This window comes from Leptodactylus fuscus, chromosome 7, assembly GCF_031893055.1.
Source record: "Leptodactylus fuscus isolate aLepFus1 chromosome 7, aLepFus1.hap2, whole genome shotgun sequence".
Taxonomy (NCBI): Eukaryota; Metazoa; Chordata; class Amphibia; order Anura; family Leptodactylidae; genus Leptodactylus; species Leptodactylus fuscus.
The window spans coordinates 66130848-66156340 of record NC_134271.1 but is presented as its reverse complement, the minus strand read 5'-3'; the positions used below and the strand labels follow the sequence as shown (position 1 = coordinate 66156340).

The 25493-nt window shown below is 41.6% G+C and overlaps 1 protein-coding gene across 1 annotated transcript; it reads right to left on the bottom strand.

Annotated features, from left to right (window-relative positions):
• SLC7A9 (solute carrier family 7 member 9) lies at positions 1-25493 on the bottom strand. Its single transcript, XM_075282040.1, has 13 exons — positions 25408-25493; positions 23132-23258; positions 10352-10499; positions 7968-8210; positions 7706-7831; positions 7434-7533; positions 6675-6719; positions 5814-5937; positions 5444-5547; positions 4226-4322; positions 2617-2766; positions 1246-1420; positions 1-666 (listed from the first exon to the last, which is right to left on the bottom strand). Exons 2-13 carry the CDS (start codon positions 23228-23230, stop codon positions 602-604), a joined length of 1476 nt encoding a protein of 491 aa, XP_075138141.1. The 5' UTR covers positions 23231-23258; positions 25408-25493; the 3' UTR covers positions 1-601.

Genomic DNA, 25493 nt, shown 5'->3' with positions numbered 1-25493 from the left:
CATTGTATGTATACATTACTTATACAGTATTAGACTTCAGAGTTGCGCTCACTCATTCTGTGGAAAGTCAGGGGTGGGGGTTTATGGAGACATCTATGTTTAAGTGACCTACCATTTAGACCAGGGATCACTTTCATAACAGCATATACCACACGGTGCATGTGCAGCAACTCTCCATAGAAATTAATTGGACTGTTGAAAGAGTTTGACACTCTTGTAATTTTTTTTTTTTTGGTGCATAAGGTCCAGTGTTTTCTAGTAGAGCTATTGCCTGTTATTTTTATTATTCAGAATCCCCTTTACATGACTTCAATGACGATAGAGGTAGAAGAGATACATTTACAATGTACAAAATATTTAGACAGCCCTGGAAGGTTAGATTAGTCCATAGATCCTGCATTGTTGATGAGATGCATGAACCATGCCCCCTCACTATAGAAAAATCCTGTATAGTCCGCTCTGTGGGATAAAAGGAATAGTGCGGCTGCTTTCCTGAGTGACGTGACATTTACAGTATGTACACAATGATAGGCCTCCTGCACAGTCCCTTTTTTTTTTTTTTTCTCTTTAGGGGCCATCATCAGTCTGGTAACCTGGGTCCTTAGTTTTTGGCTTCTATTGGAGGAACCACTTCCATGATCATCTGTACGTACATGGTGATTGGCTCTGAAATGAGAAAGATGTACCTTAGGTCAGGATCAATACAGAACATCTAAGGCTGGGTTCACACTAGCGCTTTTACTCCGTTCGGGTGTCCGTTCATGAACCAGCTTTAAAAAAACGCAGAGAGAAACGTGCTGCCACCAGCACTTTTCTCTCCTCATTTTTTGCCCTTTTTGGGCAAAAACTGGGCGGACTGCATTATAGTCTATGGAGCCCGCAGTTATCCACATTTTTTTTAGCGAATTATGATTCCGTTCAGAATGGAAACCCAAACAAAGGTGTGAACCTAGGGTTATTTGCAGGGTGATTGGAAATTGATTTCCTGCCAACAACTTACCCCTTGGCTGGAGGAAAACAGCCACTGCCTTGTAGTTTAGTCATTAGAGTATATACTGCTCTAAAATGCAAACTGTATACTACATATGGTGCAGCAGACCTAATCTGGGCATAGAGCCCCCATGTACCTGCTAATCAATGTCTTCCACACCAAGATCTCCATAATAAATAAATGCATGAAATTTCCTAATGCATTAATATAGGATCTGCCAATTTGGTACATCATTTTTTTTTAAAGTCACTTACTTGTTATCTTTTGCGCCCATTTGACCTTGTAGTGTACAAAAGGGAAGTAAAGGATGAGGCCACTCAGAATGAAGATGACGCAGTAGAGATAGGCCCACTCAGGCTCATCTATGATAGGTGCCAGCACCAGGTACGCCGAGACCAGAACCATCAGGATGGGAATGACTATTGGTATCTGAACGGTAGAACCAGAGGAGTGTAAGATACAGGTGAAAAATCCTGGTGCAAAGTATTCCATCTAATAAGTTGTGTTACCTTAGACTAGACCAGTGTTTTCAGACTCAAAGTACCCCTAAAAGTAGACCTTGGGGCACCCCTACCAAATAATGTTTACCAAAGAAAAAAAAAACATCCTAAGGACACACAAAGTTACATAAAGGCATGCGGACCATTACTTTTTATCTTCTCTGTCTACTGGTAACACAACACAACAATATATATTTTTTTCTTTACAAAAACAATGGCTACTAGAATGTACCGCAGAAAAAGGGACAAAAATACCATTTTACTGTGACGCATTGGGTTGTAGGTTACTGCTGGTGCCAGTGGTATTTCATATTTGGGGGGATTCCTCTCAACAAGATGCCACATTCACTGTATAGACCAAAAGTGTGCAGCCTAAATCCCGCCCTCTCCTAAACCTCCTAGCTCATGTACACTAGCATGTGAGGGGGGATTATTGGCTGCTGCCATAGAGCAGAATATATTATTTTTCTAATTTAATTTTTAATGCGCTATCATTATGAGATCAGCGCAAAAAAAAAAGTCAGGAGATGGTGTGAGGTGTCATATAGGGAATTATTTATTTTTTATTATTTGGATTTTTGGCCCAATTAATTTAGTGGTCAAGTAATTAAATTAAATGAGCATCGTTGCCACAGGCCATGTCCCTCTTCATCCAGGATGAGCATGCAGTTTCTCTTATTCTTCCCTATAGCTGTGTAATACATTGGTGCTACAGAACCATCCTGTGCCAATGTAACAGATGGAGTGTTGAGTAACGGCTAACTATTTCACTCACTCACTCACATGACAAGGAGCCATCATACTACACTCCACTCACATCCGGAGCTGAACTCAGTATTCTGCTGCTTTCCTATCATAAAAAAAAAACTGCTAGAGACATATTGTATTAAAGTATATTATGAAATTGTTATGTATGGCGTATGAATACTCTTGTAACTTTGAGCCTTGATTAAAAAACTGTCACTGTCACTACAGTTTTTTTACAGACCTATGTATTGCCATGGTTACAGACTACAAACCCTGTGTGTAGACTGATACTTAGAGTCGTACTCCATCCCATCGCTACTCTAATACATATTCTAATTTCAAGTACATCTTGTGAATGGTCAAGTGCGCTACATTTACCTTAATCGGCCTCTTCATATCTTTTTTTGTAAACCTCATGACTACAAGGCCAGCAATGGTCAATCCGTAAAATAACCAGACGGCAAAGCTGAAGTAGTTAATGAGGGTGTTAATATCAGCGGGGATGATGTAGATCATTCCAATCACACCCTGGGAACAGAAGAAGACGAAAGTCAGGATTATCCAGAAGTAGTCACGTTAGATACCATACAAGAGACACTCCAAGCAAAACTAATACACTGTGTGTAGTGCGGGACATGGCCCAGGGGTGCAAGGAATACAAAAGAGTTTTCCAAGCTCCATCCCACAGACTTTGCACTAGGAATGACTTGGAGTTTAGGACATTTCTACTTGCACTATATGGAAAAAAAAATTGCAAAACATCTACGTGCACTTTTATGACATCCCATTTTAAATCTATAGGCATTAATATGGGGTCAGTGCCCCCATTGCAGTTTAAACAGTCTTGCAGTCTTCTGGCTTTCTGTTGGAGTACATCTATGGGAATTTTTACCCAATTCACATAGTTCATTTGCAAGGTCAGAAACTGATGTTAGCCTGGCTTACAATATCTGTTCTAATTCATCCCAAATGTGATAATTGAGTTTGGTATGGAAGAACTTGACTGCCCTGACCCTAAACTCAACGCACCATGTCTTTATGGACCTTGCTTTATGTACTGGGGCGCAGTCATGCTACAACAGGAAAGGTTCTTCCCTACACTGGAAGCATAGAATTGTCCAAAATGTCTTATAATGCTGTAGCGTTAAGATTGCCCTTTATCACAGTGGGGAAATTTCAGCATGTTACAGCAGCACAGTAATACAGATACAGGATAATACACAGTAGTATATCACAGGACACACATAAGCTGAGAAGACAAGATATACTAGGAGTCCATAGCAACTAAGGAACAGAAGAAGGAAGACTTCATAGCCATAATCATTCAGTTTTCTGTGCAGAGTGTCTCCGCTTGGTCTGATGTAGATTATACAACCTGGCCGCGGTTGGAAGGACCTGCGATAGCGCTCCTTCTCACACTTGGGGTCAAGCAGACGGTCACTTACAGTGCTGCCAAGTCTCATCAAGGTCCCATACATGGGGTGGGATTTATTCTCCAGCATGGAGCTCACCACAGACAGTATCCTTCTGTCACCCACCACCTGTACTGGGTCCAGGGGGCTCCCCAGGACAGAGCTGGCCCTCCTGATCAGCCTGTCAAGTCTATTTCTGTCCCTGGTTGATATACTGCTCCCCCAGTAGGCCACCCCGAAAAAGATGGCTGAGGCAACCACAGAGTTGAAGAAGGCCCTAAGAAGTGTTCCCTGGACTCCGAAGGCCCTCAGCCTCCTGAGCAGGTAGAGTCTGCTGTGGCCCTTTCTGTGCAGCGCCTCCAGGTGATCAGCCCAGTCTAGTTTATTATTGAGGAGCAAACCCAGGAACTTATAAACAACTGTATAGCGTTATCCCGCTACCACCAGTGCTTACAGTTGACACAACAGGCATGTCATATCCCCAGACCCTGCCATGACTGATTACCAGAAGAAATGTGACAGACTCTGCTTTATACAATGACTGATAAATGGTTAAAGGTCTTATATTGACATACATAGGACACAATTGCTGGCAGCGGGGTCAGTCTCTTGACACTGATGTACGATAGGAATTTCAGCATGTGTCCTTCACGGCCAGCCACATATGTAAGCCTGGGGGAGAGACAACAATGAATAATATGCTTATAATTCATCAGACGCTTCCCTTCAAATGTCACCAAGCTTTCCCAGAAACTAAGCTAAACTCTGTCTTAGAAATATAACTATGGTAGAAAAGAATTTTTCCTTTACAGTAAGCCACATGGTGCAGAGGTCAAATACAACAGATTCCTACACTGATTTATTGTTATATGTAATTGCCACAAATATAAAATACAGGAGTAAAAATAGTTTGTATAAGTTATTTTTATTTTATTAGCCTTTATATATGATTACTATATCTTATGACATATGCTTAGACTATATTGTGCAGGAGTGGGGAGACAGCTGTCAATGACAACTAGCCCCCTCTAAGAGAAAGCACAGATAGTTTACTACCATCCATTGATGAGCAAACAGTTATGGGGGCTTCACCCCTGCCAGGGGTCATGTGATCACCAGGTGCCAGGGAACCAGCCAGTGCTATCTGGGTGCTAGAGTATCCATATCAGCTTTGTAGAGAGCACCAGTATGCTGTATTCCACTAATATATCAGTGCCAGCTTCAGAGGTCAGTAAAACACAACAACAACAAATATGAATGTTAAAAAAAGGTCTATTATGACCTTATAGAGTTGTCTGTTTTATTTACTAATTAATGTGTTTTACCTGTTTCCGAATATTAAAAAAATGCAAAATAGAAATTACATAAAAATAAAGTCACTATTTATCACTGAAGACCTGTTATAGTTAATGGAGCCATTCACACTGCAGGAAAAAAAATCATTGCATGTGCTGTATTTTGTTTTTTTAATCTCTTTTCTTTTCTATGCTTGTCTCAGCCATAGGGCTGTAAAAAAAAAAAAAAAAAAAAAAAAAAAAACCCAGTGCACTGACTTAATACTGAGTGATTCAGAAAAATAAAGACTGCATGGTGTTTTGTGTTTTTTTTGGTGGTGATACAAAAAAAACCAAAAAACCAGGAGTAAAATAGGATGTACAACCTCTGTTTTGTTTTGGTTTTATAGCTCTTAAAAAATGATCATGTGAAAGCAACCTTACCCTTATTCTGCTTTCTAATTCTTTTATGACATGTCCTGTCACCTGTGCCCAGTGTTGGCAGCAGCCATCACTAACCTGCCAGCAGTGAAGCAGGCTCCATTTGCAGATCCAATTGTTGAAAATGCCACAAACAAGGGAACCAGCCAGGCTGCTGGATACAAAACACGATCTCCAAAAGTCTGTAAGAGAGCAGGCGCAGATTCTTACCTATAGCTTACAATATATATCCCAACACCGGCATTCTGCAGTGATTCCTTAAGCTCATATACAATGCACATATTATTAGCGCTGATCACTGGTGGGTATGGAGGGAAAAGACAGTCGTATCCAGGAATGGAGATCAGATACAGTATATTACTTTTATAAACACAAGAAATCTTCAAGATTCCCTGACTGGTTACAGGAAGAATCATCTGGCGGAAGGAAAATCCTATTGTGTACTTACTACAGCAACAGCTGGAGACTGCAGGAGCTCGGTGGGGGTCATCACTGTGTAATAGGCAATATTGACCAGCAAGTAACAGGCCATCACCAATGGCATCCCAAGTATGATGGATAGAGGGAGATTCCTGTTCATAAAGAAATAAAATCAGATTGTAGTGATGAGAGAATTGCTATAGGCCAACTTTTCCTTTTCCTAGTATGCATTGCAAGACATGCACCAAATGTTACCACTAGGTGGCAGCCTATGTACGCTTCAGCTTCATCTTATAGCGCAGTACATATAATAATAATAATAATAATAAATGTTATTTCTATAGCGCCAACATATTCCACTGTACAATTTGTAGGGTTCAAGTACAGACAAAAAGATACATAACAAAGAAATAGTCACTTCACACAGTGGGACTGAGGGCCCTACTCGCAAGAGCTTACAATCTATGAGCATATATATATTTATATACCAAAGAAATGTTAACCAACTTCTTCTGTATCATGATATCAACCATACTATTATAACCTGGGCATCTGATTTATTTTATTTTATTTTTTTTACACATAAGTTACCATAAACTTTTTCCTTAATGTCATATGAGCCATGTTGCTATTATGTGTCAATTTTCTGAGATATATATATATATATATATATATATATATATATATATATGTACAGCTGGTATAAGTTATGCATCTTCTTGTGTATAGTGATATGGTCCATGCTGGCATAATATACGTCTTTTTGTATATAGTAACATTGTACATGTTAAATATGCTCAGATTTCTTTACAGCCGTCATCTGTCAGCAGTCATACTACATATATGCCGCCTGTACTTCTGTAATAATCCAGCTGCATTTGCTGCTTACCTATATGGATTTTTAAGCTCCTCTGTAATATAATTGAGTTGGTTCCTAAAAGGAGAATCAGAATACACAGATGTCAGATCCAATCACATTGGAATTCATGAGCTGAAACTTCACAGAAAACAAGATCCATTCTCTTAAAAAATATATACTAAATCAGAAAGAAGGTCATTAAGTGAAATTGTCAGCTGCAGTGTATTACTAGAGGGGTGGGGGATGGTGTGCTACATGTAAGGATTAAAAGATCCCTACAGGAGCTTCCTAACTTTCTTATTGACACCAACGTATGCCCGACTAGTGTCACACAGCTTCTTCAGCCGCACATTTTCCACGGCAGAAACAAATTGGCTTCCATTCACTGCCTACAGAATATCACGCAGATCCCCTGGGAGGTGTGTGGGATGGATAAAGTGGGTGGTGGAGACCTTAAAGCTGAGGCCACGCACTGCAGAAATACACCATTTTTTTTTTAATGCTGGGAAAATGCATCAGGAAAGAATGTAGCATTTTCCTGTTCAATAAGATTTCATTTAGTTTCATCCACACATAAAAAAAAACCAAAAAAAAAAAAAACGCATCTTCCAACAAAACATGAATTTTTGAAAAATGCAGCATGTTATGTTTTTGTCCTTGAAAACACTGAATGTGAAACATTTTCCTCATAGACTTTTATGGAGGGGGGGGGGGGGTGGAGGACAGCAGATAATAAGCAGCGTAACTGGACACAAAGGAAGATTATTAATAAAAGAGACATCTTCCTACCATCCATCATAGGCCCACAGGCCATTGTAGAGAGCCAGGCCGATACCTCCGGCTGTGATTTTGGAGCCTTCAAAGCTATTATTAAAGTTCTCTGTATTTCCTATGGGTAAGAAAATTTCAGTGAGATTCTTATATTATATATTCTTATATTTCAAATCCGCATGGCTGGATATCAATATTAGACGCAGTGTATAGATAGCTCCCTACACAAGTGAATCTTGCCTTCCTCGTACCCTGCTATGGATCGTGGAGGACTACAACACTTCACGTACCTTGTATGAGCAGGACGATGCCGCTGACGACAATGATGATGATAATGATCATTTTGGCCACAGTGAAGAAGTTTTGCACGTAACTTGCCAGCTTCACACTCAGACAGTTCACGACTGTGATAGTCACTGCCAGATAAAAGAAAGATGACATGAGAGGTCCTGGGGGGGGCTAGGGTTCCTGCCCACAATGGTAGGAATAATTTGTAAGTATCTTAGTGGCTACTGAGCAGGTCACTTTCATATAATAATGTCTTCCACTTACTGATGGCGGCAGCAGCCAGGCATTTGATGACCACTTCTGGGGGTTCACAGCCAGGATAAAATGGTGCCGATGCATACTCTGCAAAGCTCAGGCATATGATGGCAAATGATGATGGTTTCATTACAATGACACTGGCCCACGAAAAAAGGAAGGCAGGGATTGGTCCAAAAGCTTCCATGAGGTATGGGTATTCACCCCCAGACTTTGTTATCATTGTGCCAAGTTCAGCAAAGCACAGGGCACCTGTAGATACACAAGATGGAAACGTCATGTATGAAGCTTGCACTTCAAATAATACCTATTGAGTGCCAATATATAAGATCACCATAGCAAAGGTTGCCACCTGACTTTCCCAGAGCCCTGACTGGTCAGTCTACCTAGCTATGCAGTGACACAGGAATGAAGGATCTATTGTAGCAGTCACCGATATGCTCTTCCTATTAGCATGTAGTTTTACAGCAGACATATGAAGGAATTCTTCCTTTACGGATGTGTTATTAATCGAAAAATAGCCAAAAGTCAGCTCAGATTTGCTCACATCAATTATTTCACTTATTTTGCATCCATGCCATCCTGTCGCACACTACCACTGGCTAAAGGACATGTCACTGCTTGTAGGCTATCCAACCAGGAGTGCTCACATGGGAATAACTAAAACCTAAATTCAATGGCAAGATGTGGCATATAAATACAGTCCTATGAAAAAGTTTGGGCACCCCTATTAATCTTAATCATTTTTAGTTCTAAATATTTTGGTGTTTGCAACAGCCATTTCAGTTTGATATATCTAATAACTGATGGACACAGTAATATTTCAGGATTGAAATGAGGTTTATTGTACTAACAGAAAATGTGCAATATGCATTAAACCAAAATTTGACCGGTGCAAAAATATGGGCACCTCAACAGAAAAGTGACATTAATATTTAGTACATCCTCCTTTTGCAAAGATAACAGCCTCTAGTCGCTTCCTGTAGCTTTTAATCAGTTCCTGGATCCTGGATGAAGGTATTTTGGACCATTTCTTTCTACAAAACAATTCAAGTTCAGTTAAGTTTGATGGTCGCCGAACATGGACAGCCCGCTCTCAAATGATCTGAAAACAAAGATTGTTCAACATAGTTGTTCAGGGGAAGGATACAAAACGTTGTCTCAGAGATTTAACCTGTCAGTTTTCACTGTGAGGAACATAGTAAGGAAATGGAAGACCACAGGGACAGTTCTTGTTAAGCCCAGAAGTGGCAGGCCAAGAAAAATATCAGAAAGGCAGAGAAGAAGAATGGTGAGAACAGTCAAGGACAATCCACAGACCACCTCCAAAGAGCTGCAGCATCATCTTGCTTCAGAAGGTGTCACTGTGCATCGGTCAACTATACAGCGCACTTTGCACAAATAGAAGCTGTATGGGAGAGTGATGAGAAAGAAGCCGTTTCTGCACGTACGCCACAAATAGAGTTGCCTGAGGTATGAAAAAGCACATTTGGACAAGGCAGCTTCATTTTGGAAACAAAAATTGAGTTGTTTGGTTATAAAAAAAGGCGTTATGCATGGCGTCCAAAAAGAAACAGCATTCCAAGAAAAACACATGCTACCCACTGTAAAATTTGGTGGAGGTTCCATCATGCTTTGGGGCTGTGTGGCCAATGCCGGCATCGGGAATCTTGTTAAAGTTGAGGGTCGCATGGATTCCACTCAGTATCAGCAGATTCTTGAGAATAATGTTCAAGAATCAGTGACAAAGTTGAAGTTACGCCGGGGATGGATATTTCAGCAAGACAATGATCCAAAACACCGCTCCAAATCCTCAGGCATTCATGCAGAGGAACAATTACAATGTTCTGGAATGGGCATCCCAGTCCCCAGACCTGAATATCATTGAACATCTGTGGGATGATTTGAAGCGGGCTGTCCATGCTCGGCGACCATCAAACTTAACTGAACTTGAATTGTTTGTCCAAAATACCTTTATCCAGGATCCAGGAACTGATTAAAAGCTACAGGAAGCGACTAGAGGCTGTTATCTTTGCAAAAGGAGGATGTACTAAATATTAATGTCACTTTTCTGTTGAGGTGCCCATACTTTTGCACCGGTCAAATTTTGGTTTAATGCATATTGCGCATTTTCTGTTAGTACAATAAACCTCATTTCAATCCTGAAATATTACTGTGTCCATCAGTTATTAGATATATCAAACTGAAATGGCTGCTGCAAACACCAAAATATTTAGAACTAAAAATGATTAAGATTAATAGGGGTGCCCAAACTTTTTCATAGGACTGTATAAGGCATGGGAATTAAAAAGAGGAGTGTCCTAAAAGAATCATTTGTGTAAAGTAATCAAAAGGTTCAATTTAATTGTGATTATGATTTAGCTCATATTTACCCAATGTTCCAATGACTCCGCACACCGTCCAGATGATTAGACATGGCCCCACAGCGCCTGTGTTCCTGAGAACGGACTTTGGTGAAATGAAGATCCCAGACCCAATAATTGTCCCGACAATGAGACTTATTCCACTAAGCAGTCCCACCTATGGAAAACAAAAGTGCTGGTCAATGGTCGCTACATCAGGCCTCAGTTTCCGATTATCATCTGTACTAGAATCCTGGGCTCTTCATCTGTAACTACAAGGATTATAATGTAAGGCTGCCTTGTGATCACACATAAAAAGCAAGTAATGCTTTTTGAAATCACAGCATTTGTCTGCTGCGGATTTTGTTCAGCAATGTGTGGATGAGATTAGTAAGAATCCCATCCACTTTGCAGATACTGTAAAACACAGAAACGTTTCCGCCGTGGTAAAATTGCAGCATTTATGTTATGTGCATCCCCGGGCCTTAACAGGTTTTTGCAATTTTTTTGGTTTTAGGTTGAAGCTAAGGGGGGAGGGGGGCTGATCTGGCAAATATATTTTCTCTGAGACCAGTCTGTGCTATATCAGTAGCTAAACATTGCATTAAATATTGAGGATCAAAATAGGTTATACACCTGGATCACTATACCAACTTAGTTACCTACACCTAATCATGAAAATACAGCAAGAGAGTTAGTCAATAAGCGTTGGTCAGATGGTACAGTCCACGTCCGTCATTGTTTGGGAGAAACTAATAAAGAATGATGAGTACTCCCAAGTTATTATACCCCTTGCAGACATTACCCCTATTACTAAAACATACCAATTCTCATGGTAAGGATGATGGCTGTGTATACATCTTCATAAGTTGATGGCAGTGTGGTCAGAAGGGGACATCAACTGGCTAAATATCGAAGGCAACAACTTGGCTTGTTGGGTGAGAAACATAATAGGCGGTACAAAAAAAAAATTCCAGCTACTATTCAGAATAAAGTCTAGAGGCAGAATGGGCGGCATCATGGGACCTTGTGTCCGTTCTGCATACTAAGGATAAATGATCTGTGCCACATGCTCAAAATGTCCCTGATTTGTTAAGACATGGTCATGGTATGGAAAAAACTCTGTTTCCTTTTTATGTTGCTTATGGGTATCTCAAAGAATTTAACTTTGTGGTCACACCCCAATAGCTTTTTTTTTTTTAGGTAATGGATGAATAGGTATCACCTAGTGGCACACCTCTTACATAACTAAGAACCATGATGGCTTATAAAGGAGGAACTGACAGCAAAGTATCAGTAAGAGCCCTTCCAAACTTTACAGCATGCACAAGTGAAAATACTTTAAAGGGATTCTACCATTAAACTACCTTTTTTTCTAATGAACACGTCGGAATAGCCTTAAGAAAGGCTATTGGTCTCCTACTTTTAGACGTGGTCTCCGCCGCGCCGTTCCGAAGAAATACCGGTTTTAACCGGTATGCAAATGAGCTCTCCGCAGCAATGAGGGCGGGCCCCAGCGCTGAAACACCGATGAGCGCGTCCCCATTGCTGCCTAGAGCTCTTTCCTGTGCCGCCTCCTTCTTCTGCAGCAACTCCGCCTCTTCTGGCTTCTCTTGCTCTTGTAGTTCTATACAGGAGCATAGAGAGGCCACCCCAAAATGGCCGCCGTCCAGCTCCTGTATTGAACTGCAAGAGAAGCCAGAGGAGGCGGAGTTGCTGCAGAAGAAGGAGGCGGCACAGGAATGAGCTCTCGGGCAGCAATGGGATGCGCTCATCGGCCTTTCAGCGCTGGGGCCCGCCCTCATTGCTGCGGAGAGCTCATGTGCATACCGGTTAAAACCGGTATTTCTACGGAACGGCACGGCGGAAACCACGTCTAAAGGTAGGAGACGAATTTCTTAGGGCTATTCCGACGTGGTAATTAGAAAAAAATGTAGTTTAATGGTAGAATCCCTTTAAATATATGGCTATGTGATGCAAAATACAAAGTTTAGCTGGATAAGCGGCGGTTTGGCAGCACCGATACTCAGTCCATATTGGGTTTCAGTCATGCCTGAGACAGCTAGAGGATCAACAACTGGGGGTGAAGGTAGTGCATGGGTGCCAGGCAGATGTTAGGTCACAACTTAATGAGAAATGGAGTTTAGAACAACCCAGTTTAGAATAATACATAAAGCAAGTCACACCTTTAATCCACCACCAAGCCAAAATAAACCAAACCGTCTAACAAAATGACCGAAGTTCCTTATGGTAGGATGGATGTGTGCCCATAGTCTTTGGCAATGCATTAGCTCTTAAAGTAGCCAACATGATCAACACCCTGTGGGATCTGAATTTACCAGTGGATCAAGGACTCTACCTCATTCATTACTGGAAGCTGGTGCCTTGTGGAGGTGAAACAGGAAGGGGCAGGTTGCCAGGACGTTTTCAATCTAATAAAACTTCATGCACATGCACAGATGACACTCAGATTGCTATGTTAGTGTTATCCGTGGTCTTCACTGATCCATCCAATCTATTGATGGGCTGAGACAGGCATAGGACCTTCGCCAGCATTTGTGTCTCTTAAATGTGGCCCAGACACAAAGCCGCAAAAACTATGTCTGTTTGTATTAGCCCATTGAAATGTATGGGCCCATACTTTTATCTGCAATTGTGGATAACATTGTGGCCCTGTGCGTAAGTCCTGTATGCGTGGTCAGTGCTACAAGCTCCAATGCTCAAAAAAAGACCAAACACTTTTCCTAAAACAAAGATGCTACAACATGAAGAAGAACCATCTCCAGAAAACCATAAATTCCTTCCTAAGAGATGAGCCTCAGACTTTGTACCTTCCTATATATAAGATTTTTGTTGCTTGCTAATTAACACAAGATGATAATCACCCATTCATTTTATGGTCGTTAACGGGCAATTACTGTCAGTTATGAAATATAATAAAAGATCAACCTTTCAACCCAGCTGGTGTTTATTTACCTAGAACCTATGACTGGTATGTGCATGTGGCACTGTACATTGTGTACGTCATTCACAAATCTACAGCCTTGTATTTTATTGTTCCAAAGTGTCTTATTACATAAGATTTATACCCCCTACTTATTTCTTAGAAATTCACAATTCTACCCTGAAACCTTGGAATGTAGCTGATATAAAAGATCGACACTAGAAGTCTCCAGAGAGTCCAATATTTCTTACTGGTGATAATGTTGGCTGTATTTTATGAGCTGTAACCTTATATCCCCACACAATGCAGATATTGTATTATTATACTGGAATATGTAATATTATTAGAATATAGGGCACCACAATATAACTACATACATAATTTATGTGTCCTTGCACTCATTGTAGCTCATCCTGAATTACCTCAAGTCAGGAATTAAAGGAAACCTGTCAGGTGGTTGTTCCACCATACATTGGGCCCATCATGTGCTGGGTGAGGTATTTTGCAAAGTAAAGTTATAAATGTCTAAAAGCATAAAAAGTCTTATTTATATTACCCTAAGTAGTCACGATGGGCCGGTGCAGCTTCGGGCTAGTCACGCTGTCCACCAGCTAATCACATCTCCTGGCCATGACTGACATCTCCCTAGTGAGGTCAGAAGGTGAGGGGACTATGTGATATGTCTATCTATGGCCGTACATATACTGATTGCATTTCATTTGCTATTGTACATAACTTATTAACAGACCGAGATGCTGAACCCATATACAGTGTATATATATATATATATATATATATATATATATATATATATATATATAAATAATCTTTATCTGCCTGATGATATGTGTAACATATAAAAAGAACTTTACGACTGTAACATTATCCAGTGCTGAGCTTCCTCCAAAGTAATTTGGCTCATTTGGTGGCCCGAATTACAGAGACCTCCTCCTACATCCATTTGCTTGTTGTCAACATCTCTTTTGCCCATCCTGTCTCACAGTGATGGTTGCAGTAGACAAGAAGGTAGATTCCTCACAGCAGCGGGATACCTCTGGGTCTGCATATCCTCCTGAGCCGTCTTCACTTTAGCCACAACCTTCCCTGAAGGTAGTGTGACCCTGTGATCTTTGCACAGTATACACTTGAAGGCTTCTAAATCTTAATACAATTCCTTGGGGCCCAATATTACTGGTACTCCATGGTCCACAGACTCCTTCACCTCCACTATATCTTTCCCACGTAGGGTGTGCCCCACAATATATCTGCACTCATCACTCCCACTATCCAGATTGGCAAGTCCATGGTTCTGTACCAGTCACTGGGTGGCTCCCAACCACGCCATCAAGGAGAAATATCCAAAGATGGATGTAATATGCAGAAACTAATGGACACCTACACAGACAATGAGTTGTACTTAGTCATTTCTAATGAGTAAAATTTTAGGTACAAGGTATGAGGAGGTAAACGTAAGCACAAGCCATCACAAAGTCCTCAATACAGGCCATTCAGGCAAGCACACCTTCTTCATTCTTCCTCTCCTACAGACCTCTCAAATCTTCTTGGATAGGCTGCACAAAATCTCCTCTGCTGCCTTCCTTGCTGCCTGCACAACTGTCATACTGAGTATAAATTTAGCTGACTCCACCTCCAGAGGACTGGAGGACTACTACCACCACTACCACCACTGACATGACAACACCACATAGTGAACTGAGCTGAGCTGAGCTGCAATACCAAAAACACCATAAGACCAATGGTAGAGCTGTTTCAGGTCGGAAAAAAAGCAGACATTTTTCCCTAATTTTAGAGTTTAAAAAATAGAATATAAAAGATAAAATAGGAGACAGTAGGAGGTAAGGACTGTGAATTACGGCTGCCAGCTGGTAACTAATGCAGATATCAATCATCATAAAGCATTTTGCGTCCTGTAGTGACATTGATCCTGGCGTCCGCTTTGTTTTCTATCCCCAGTCTTGGCTAAACAACCTACCATTCAAGTATATCCAGAGGATAAAAGAAGCCATTATACTGTACTCAACAGGAAGAGTACAGGGTAAATATCTGGATACAGTGAACTGATACAATGGCGTGAACTGATGAGAGACGGTTTCTTGTATGCAAAGTATCAGCCTAATGTTTCCGCTCCTCTAACGTCTACCATCACTACAAGAGACAACATGTGGGCTTTACTCAACCAACACAAATAAGGAAATGTAAAGCAAAAAACAGTACATGACACTTAGTGACAACCAATACTGATCATTGTTACAGATCACATTGGCACCGATACGCTGCCTTAAAATTTTTGTCATAGTTTTAAACTTTAACAGTTGACCTAAGGGCCAGTAAGGCGGTGTTCAGATGACTTTCTACACTGAAAAACCTGATGCTGATTTTTAAGAATGTGATTTCAAAACAGAGAAAAATCTATTAGTAAAATATTGTGACATTTTCCACAAAGATTTCAGTATGGAATACACACTACAGTTCATGTGAGTTTTCTGCCATGTGTACATGCCCTAAGGATATTCTAACTAGAAAGCACCTGCTAATCTTAATAGAAAAGACAGGAAGTCAATTAATAGGACAGATCTTAAACCAAGGCATGAACAAGATGCCCTAAAAGCGTATTCACATCACCAAGTTTCAGCCGTGATTTACAAGCCTTATTAATATGCAGGAGAGGGTCTTCTAGCAGTATATTATATACGCTGCTAGGAGTCCATGGCTCCCAGTGACAGACTGTCCCTTATTGATCACAGTATGGGGCATTATGTCACTGTGTGGTAGGGACTCCAAGCAGTATATACAGTTGTATACTCCTGGCATAAGGTGATGGTAGATAAATCCGGCAAACACATGTACCAAGATTCACAGCTGAAACTTAAGCTTAAATATGCCCTAATACCTGCGCAGATAACTAGAAGGTGTTTCCATATCCACTAATTCAGATAAAATCAGGTGCTATAAATGCAGAGAATGCTATATGAAAGTAAAGCTCTGACTGTAAGGGCTTATTCACACATCCATTTTCTCAGGTGTGTGTTGTCAGATGGGTAGGACACATTCCCATTGTTTTTATTGGATGTGTTTTGTCCATGGTTGATCTGTTGTCATTGTAACTTGTGACCATAATTCTATGGAGAACTGGTAATTGGTTCCAAAGACCCAAAAATGTCACCAAAAATATAAAAAAATTAAAATCAATGAAAAATCATCAGATGACTAATATTGATATAGTGCATCCTTACATATTTAAGTCAGAAAAAGCTGCTGGCAGTGGGGGAACTACTGCTGTAACAGCCATTGCGGCTGCTACTGGCCCCACAACATTAGGGGGCCCCTGCCGCTTATTTTTTTATTTTTCAAATAGGATGTTACCTGCTGGAGTTAGGTATCGTTCCAAACTCTGTGAAAGAGGCTAGAATGTAGTCAGAAGGGCATGTAACAGCCATATCAATGAAAAGATAATTCCAGGTACTTCCTGTTTAGCAAAGTGAATAATAATATTTTTTTTGTGCTTTGCATCATACTGTAGTAGTTCCCATGTCCAGGCGGTATAAAGAGTTTAACACAATGTCAAATAATACAAGTATCACATGAAGTGTTGAGATATATACATAGAGAGAGAGTCCCAGGGCATGAGGGCATGCGTTGCCACCTCTCTACTGCCTATGACCGCCTCCAGTTCCCCTTCAGCCCTCCAGGAGGCTCCACGTGTCCTATATCATGTTGCTGACGTTGAAAAGCGTCAGGACATCGCTGACAGGGGTGTGATATGGGATGCACTGGGCCCCCTGGAGGGCAGAGGGAAAAGCAGAGTAGTCTGTGGGCAGTAATGGGGGATCAGTAAGTGGTGCAGTGGCAAAAGAGTATTTGATGAACGAACCTCAAGAGATTCAAAACTTTTTGCAACATTTGCAACAATACCATTAGGTCCAGTATGGGACATAATACTGTGTGGAGGGGCCATGATGGGACATAATACTGTGTGGAGGGATCACAATGGGACATAATACCGTGTGGAGGAGCCACTGAGGGACATAATAATGTGCGCAAAGGCTGCTATAAACATTATACTTTGTGGAGGGTTCGCTTTATGATATTATATGCAGGGACTGCAATAGGACATTGTACTTTGAGAAGGAGCCACTATGGGACACTATACTGTGTGGAGGCCACTTTGGCACATTATAGTGTGTTTAAATGGGGTTTTATATTGTGTGGGGCCCAGGGAATGGGGTGCTATGCTGTTGGGGTGCCCAAGTCAAAAGTTTGCTATGGGGCCCAGTCTTTGCTAATTACGCCCCTACAATAAAACTTTATGGCTGTACATAATAGCTAACATCTACATACAAAACAGTGACCAAATGTGTTTTCTGCTAAAGATCTTGGAGACACTCGTGGACTTCGTCCAGGGTTCTAAGATTCTCTGCAGCGACTTTAATCTTAGACTTGAGCCCCGTAATTAATACCTCATCTGGCCACACTCAAAAGGGAAAAAATAAATGAAAGAAACTTTACAAGGCCCTCTACAAACAGCAGCTCTGTGATGTCTGGAGAATTCTTCACCTTGAATAAAATACACTTTTTTCTGATGTATCCATTCGCAACATTTATTTATCGGACCATGCTCCGATCTTCTACAAACTCACACTTCCCTCTCAAGCTACAAGATCTTTCTCCTGACAACTTAAGAAGTCACTGCTTAGAGACATAAACTGTTTTCAAGAGCTAAAACAGACAATCACAAACTTCATACAGGATCATCAACAGGACCCAACATCCCCCACTAGTTGGAAAGCCCTAAAATGTGTCCTGCGAGGTGGAATAATGGATAATGGTGCGAGGCTCAAGACAGAGGCGGGTCTGAAACTAAGCAAACTGTTAGAGACCCTCCAAGCCGTGGAAGCAAAACATAAAGAGGCACTGGAGTTACTTCAGACAATTCACCCAGACTCATCCCGAACTACAAATCGTCCTTTATGCCAGAAGCGTCTACTAGCTACGTTCCTGTTCATTTTAAAAATGGGGTAATAAATCTGGGAGACTTCTGGCACATGTTCTACGCTAATGCCACTTCTTATATCTCTTCCATCAAAACCACAAGCAGTTCTGTGGGTCCATGGTTTTGCATCGATTATGTAGACCAGGGGTCCTCAAACTTTTTAAACAGTGGGCCAGTTCACTGTCCCTCAGACCATTGGAGGGCCTAAATATAGTTTAAAGGGATTCTACCATTAAAATCACATTTTTTTCTCGATAACACGTAGGAATAGCCTTAAGAAAGGCTATTCTTCTTCTACCTTTAGATGTCTTTCTTAAGGCTATTTCTATGTGTTATTGATAAAAAATGGAGATGAATGCAACTGTGGGGTGGAGGGGGACCCTCAATTTTCAATCTCAGGGGGCATTCACACTTGTGCTTGGTGTCTGGTGTCTGCATTCCGTCGGGTTTCCATCTTCAGTCCCAGCAAAACTGGACAGGGGACGGAAACCCGGCAGTCACCTTTTAAACCCATTCAATTCAATGGGTTTGTAAAGGTGACCACCAGTGTCTGCCTGTCCGTCAGACATGCAGGACTTTGTGTCCGGCTAAAAAAACCCCCAAAAAAACGGTTTCCCTGCAGACAGGCCACAGGTGGACACTGGTGGTCACCTTTACAAACCAATTCAATTGAATGGGTTTTAAAGGTGACTGCCAGGTTTCCGTCCCCTGTCCAGTTTCGCTGGGACTGAAGATGGAAACCCGACGGAATGCATACACCAGACATCGAGCACAAGTGTGAACGCCCTCTGAGGTGTTATTTATCCTACAGTAAGATATTATACTGCTTACTTCAGGGGGCACAGGTAGGGTCCGTCCAGGAAGGCAGCAGGCACTAAACCTGACCAGTGAGACCACTGCTGAGCGGTACAGTAAACTGTAGGACGGTAGTGGCTTTGCTTACTGTAATTTGGGCTGCGTCAGGTCAGGTCACGTTGCTAGGGTGATCTGACTGACGAAGTGAAGGAGGGGCACAGTTGACTATATTGGGCCAAGCCATGTTGACAGTGCGCTTCACTTTACCTATTGGAGGGAACCACTCCTGATGTCTGTGCGACCTGCGCTGCTTCCGGTGTCCGTCTGTGTCCTCCTGCCACATTGCTTGTATGCGATGTAAGGAGGATACAGGAGGCACCGATCCTTATGTCTGCGTGGCCTGATCTGCCTCCGGTATCCTCCTTACATCGCATACATGCAATGTGACAGGTGGACACCGGAGGCAGAGCAGGTCATCGGAAGCGGTGCCTCATGTATCCTCCTTACATCGCATACAAGCGATGTGGCAGGAGGACACAGGCGGACACCGGAGGCAGCACAGGTCGCACAGACATCAGGAGCGGTGCCCTCCAATAGGTAAAGTGAAGTGCGCTCCATGGCCTGGCTTGAGCTACCCAGGAGCTTCATTATAAATGCATGCCTGCCGGCGTTGTCAGTGGGCCAGACAGAAGTGCTTGGCGGGCCGCATGTGGCCCGCGGGCCGCAGTTTGAGGACCCCTGATGTAGACAGTTAACAATTTCCCTCCTCCCCAGTCACCAACCCCTCTGTTGAAACGGGGATGGCGACTGCGGCAAATATCGTAACAGTATTTGGTTCTAGATTTCCCCCACAATCCCCAAACCATTCCCCCTTGATCCTAATTGTATTGTACATGTTGCTGATGCCACGATTTTCAAGTTTTCATTGGAACGGTCAAAGAATTTGCCCTGGACTCCCCACATGGATTTCCTTGCTACTACGTCAGTGATGCTTATCACTGCCTGCTAAGCATCTCTTCAGTACCCCTGGATTCCTATTTCGGAGATGTCTCCCACATGCTTACGCAGCTGCCTTAACTTTTTTGCCCTCCTACTCAGCTTTTTCCTTTGGCAGTTATTCCTATTATGTTGTGTTTTGTATCTATACATAAAAGTGTGCAACAAAATTGAAATGACGGTATTCTCTAAGTATAAGTTTGGAATTTCCTCACGCCTTAGACATCCATTTGTTTTAGATGTGTACTGTACATGTTCTCCAAAGACAGCATATAATACTATTGAATTTAAATGGGTCTTTGTATACATCCGTTTTTTCCATTGACTGTTGTCCTATTTTGGTCTTCTTTGCAGACCAGTCAAACCCATTTAAGGCCTTGTTCACATCTGCGTTGGTAATCCGTTCGGGGGAGTCCGCATGGGGACCCTTGAACGGAATACCAAACGCACTGGCAAGCTGTGTGCAGTGAAACCCTATAGGAGTATAATGGGGTTTGTGTGCTCTCCGCTCGCTGCCCGCATGAATCATGCGGACATGAAAGTACTTTGTGATCTACTTTCATGTCCGCATGATTCGGGTGAGCAGCGCGCAGAAAGCACACGGACTCCATTACAATCTAAGGGGTCCATGTGCTTTCACTGTACACGCTTGCCAGTGCATTTGGCTATCCGTTCAGGGGGTTCCCATGCAGACTCCCTGAACGGATTACCAAATGCAGATGTGAACCAAGGGTAAGTCTATAGGTCTGTGGAAATAATGGATAGTACATGTATGTCATCTGAATGCTCCTGTTTTTTTACGAAAATATGGCAAAGTATATCAATTAAATAAAAGAAAAAACATGAATGATTTATTTTACACTGATGGGAAAAATTGATCCACCAAGGACACAACATGAGGAGAACATGGACATCACACATCTGTAAAAAAAAAAAAAAAAAAAAGACATCTGAATAAGGCCCTAGAGACTAAGGGTAAGTTCTCACAGGGTTTTTTGGTTCGGAACCTGTGGTGGCCTCCGTCTCAGGTTCCGGACCAAAAAAACGGGTAGCTGCAACTGAATTTCTGGTGCACTGCACCGGCATCCAGTCGTGCACTCTGCTCTGGATTAGGCCCAAATGAATGGGCCTAGTCAGGAGGGAGTGTCTTCAGGTGGATGACGCGAGGCGAATCCGCCTAAAAGAATGAGCATCTTACTTCTTTTTCCGGGATTCTATTGATTTCAATTGGAGCCGTCTTTTTGGTCAGGATTTCAAGGCAGATACGGCCTCAAAATCCTGACCAAAAACCCCATGTGAACTTACCCTTAAAGCTTCTCAAAGTGCAACTAAAACACCTGATATGAATGGCAAGTTGTGAGTTGTAGTTTTGAATGGCCGGAATACTACAGACTGGAGTCCACTGGTCTTGGCAGTAACAGCTCATGAACATTGCTGTATTATAGCTCTGTACATCCTCCTACTTGTACAGTAATACATCACCTATAGACTTCTGTCATACTGTACCTCTGAATTTTTGTGGAGGTATAGGTTGGGGTGTTTTTTGTGGTTAAATTCTATATGAATCCAACATAAATACAATTGTGGTCAAGCCATAGGGACTCTTTGTGCTGACTATACAGTTGCTGCAATTTTCAATTCTGCAGAATAACTGGGCAATAATATCATAACCTCAGATATTTATTTCTACCTAAGCTAAAGCAATAAGCAATGAATTCAGTGTTATCTTTTCTGTATCTTTATTGGTCTATATATTGAAGACTGCACATAAAGATAGATAACTGAAGCGTGTATACATTAACCCCTGGAGACTTGTGCTGACTCCACTGAAACACAAACTCAGATTTGGACACATAAATGCTGAGAGAAGAACCTGAACATGTACATTGGAGGTGATGAAGAAAAAATAGTAAAAGAGGGTAGTCCAAAGTGCCAGCGCTCCCTGCTGAAGCAGGATATCCCTGCCTACTTAAATACTTGCATTTTTTTTTTTTTTTTACACATTTGTTTCTGTTTTTGGGTCTGAACAATATTATATCATGGGTCAAGATGAAAGAGTTGTCACTTTCTATTGAATGCCTGTATGTGTTTATTATCATGAAGTAGTGATGCCATAGTGGTGGGGGAGGACTGCTGTACGCCTGAGCATCACATTGTTTCCTCCTTAAGAACCAGAAGCAGCTTAATAAATAGCCGGCTGAGTCATCTGATGAAAATATCTTGTCTTTATGTTGATCGGAGTCGGCTATATTTAAACACAGCGCAGCAATGAAGCGATCAATAAGAGGTGTCTACAGATTGAGTTATTAGTCTATTCCTGGATGCCTCCATGCTTCATCCTACGTGCTGTGAGATGATATCACCTCTGTATGTGGTGGACAGTATTCATATCTGATAGATTAATACTGGCTCGCTGGATAACACAAACAAATCTGAGCAGTCATTGATTGCAATGGTCTCTAACAAGGCTGCCAAAGCATTCTGGGAGCTGTAGTCCTGCAACAACTAGAATGACACAGGTTGGAAACTACTGAAATAAATCCGAGGACTTATGACATATCAAGCAGATATGCCACAATGAGTTAGTTGTGGTGGTACTACTGATAGAAACCACCAATCTTGGGAATGGTACCCATCTCTTGTTCCTCTCTGGTGAGCGTTGCTTCACAGCGCCAGTGTCTGGTGCACATGTGCCCAATTTCTGTGTTCCCTGTATACAGAGAGCAGAGATCAGGAACATGCGAACAAGGCACAGGCTGTGATAACAGCTTCACAAGGTTCACAGGAGGGGAAGGTAAAGTTAGGCCATCCTATACCAGTGATCACTGGAGTCATGCCAGGAGAATGAGGCACTGAATGTGAGAAGGTATACAGGACATCACAGAATCCACAGCCAGTGATCACGAGCCCGCATCGAGAATGGAACAAAGGGGGCCAATTCTGGAAATACCAATAATTTACAAATTTGTTTCCACTGGCAGGAATATTTCATTGCCACATTAATATGAAATGTCAGGGTCTTGGACAACTCCTTTAATATGACATCTATAAATCCATTCATTACCTGCTTCTTCAGCTGCATTGCCGTGGATTCCTTGCTCTGGATGGATTGGCTATCTTCATTATTTCCTCCTTTTCGATTCCTTATGTTTCCTTCATCCATAGTGTCCACTGATATTGGCTCCTATGTCCTGTATCACATATCAAAGACAGAAATGATAAAGTCAAAGCAGGAAACAGATTACTATGGGCTTCATCACGTGCCACAAAAAACCCCAATAAAACAATATAAACACAATAAATTGGCTTTTAAAAGCTTGGCATTTTGGTGATATTACATCTTAATTGGCAATCAAGGACATTTTACCTCTTATTTCCTTTTATATCACATTGTATTTATTACCTTTGTTATCACAAAATCATAAAGATTAGAGAAAAATCAATAAGCACTGAATCATATGCTAATGTTCACTTCCTGGAGAAGAGATCACTTTTCTCATAAATCCTTTCCTCTGTCTAGTGTACCATATAATGGAGAATGTATCAATGACATGACGTGGAGATTGTCAAACGTGCTGGAAGAATTCTTTAAATAAGGTCATCTCCTCAATGGCCAGCTGTTTCTTGGAAGTCATCTGCGGCCATATATATTACTATTCTAAATACTAAGAGTCACTTGTCAATGTTAAGAATGCATTTCCTTTATATATGCGCAGGAACTGAGCAATCTAGAGTGATCTATGATTCTTATTGTAAAAAGCAGGTACAGAATTTGATGTTCCATGGGTGAGACAATGGTCTAAAACTGTAAGGTTTTAAATATAGGCTGCTACTTTGTAATAAGGGATGTGGCAGCCTGATGACCGCTCAGGGACACCAAGGATGGCCATGTGCATTAAGGTGGTAATGGATGCACAGGTGCCAATGGCACACCACCTAAGATGCCAGAATGAAGGATTTTACTGTACTTCAATAGATTTAGAAAACACCAAGTCATGTGAAAGATGAGATGTCGCCATTTGTCGCTTTGGATGCTCTATTTATCAATAAACTCCAAAACCAACAAGGAAGTAGATTGAGCAAGTAACAATGGGGAGCAGTGTATTCAGATGGAAGTGTGCGCTCCAGCAGATTCTATTACCAACAGGTTCTCACAACCAAGCCTTATGGTCAACCCTATAGGTAGACGCAGTGCAATATGGAACGTGTAAGACTGAAGCCCCACGTTGCGGAAATGCAGCTGTTTTTGTTGTAGATTTTGCTGGGGGGGTTGAGTCAAATCCAAGAGTGTATTGGAAAGGAATGGAAAATATAAAGGAAGCTCAGACATTTCGTTTCTGTTAAATCCTCTCCTGAGTTTAGCTTAAAAAAAAAAAAAAAACGCAGCAAAATCTTCAGCAAAAAAAAGCTGCATTTCCGCAATGTGGTGCCTTAGCCTAAGAGAAGTTTTCTTTTCATTGACCATACACACAAGATAGCTGGTGGCTTAAATGCAAGTAAAGTCAGTAAAGTGGGGGGAGGTGCTCAACTCCCAATCAATTATTATTGGTACGGTTTATTTCATGAGGATGCAATAGCATAGAACACAAAAATCCGTCCTGTCCCCGCAATGTTGTCCCTGATATTGGTTCTAATGTGACAATCTACCAGGTCAGATAGATCATGATAAATCATCAAGGGAGGCTATAGTAGTTATCAAAGTGACATGGTACCCATTGAAATGAAAAGGTGACTAAGTAATACCCTGTATGGTGGCACAAGGTCCACGCAAGAAGGAGCTATTGTTTGAAGTGAATCGGGTAAAATCCTGGGTGGGGGTCCCTCCCTGATGAGTTGGAGTCCCTCCCTGATGTCCATATACTCTGTTAGGGCATATGGACAGTTGTCCACATTACACGACCCCTTCAAAGCATCTATTGAGTCGCTTGCCCTAACCATCTATATAAGCTGTTGTACAGGGAAGGTTGTTCTAGGTGTTTCAGAGTACATCCTTCTATTGCCTATAACAGAGTTCCCCTTCTAGTTTGCACACTTATCCCAGAGAGCACAGTACATTTCTGACTGGAATATGGAAATAAAAATTTCAGGTAAAAAATGATATCACAAACAATAATATCCCACTGATCCTAATGCATCAAATGGACATTTAAAACGATACGTACCCCACTGCACATGGGGCTCATGCTAGATAAAGCAATGTCTCTTTACATATAATGATATTTGTAGAATGTATAATAGATATGACCTGTAAACTAAATACAAGCTGAACTACAAAGACCCCCTAAAAGTCACTGCAAATGAATTGTAGTAAGGATTCATACAAAGCTCGAGTGCCCTTACCTTGTGTGTGAAGAGGTTAGTATGTGAGGTGCTGGAGTGGATGCCAAGTGTCTTCAGGAGTTTTATAAGGCACAGGTAAAGTTCAC

Bases quoted from the DNA above. Each gene is read 5' to 3' on its own strand.
- SLC7A9 (XM_075282040.1), bottom strand. From the start codon at position 23,230: ATGGATGAAGGAAACATAAGGAATCGAAAAGGAGGAAATAATGAAGAT. The intron at 5,938-6,674 runs GTAAGCAGCAAA...CTTTATGAACAG, and splicing joins GAGCTTAAAAATCCATATAG to GAATCTCCCTCTATCCATCA. The intron at 667-1,245 runs GTAAGTGACTTT...TTCTCATTTCAG, and splicing joins ATGGGCGCAAAAGATAACAA to AGCCAATCACCATGTACGTA.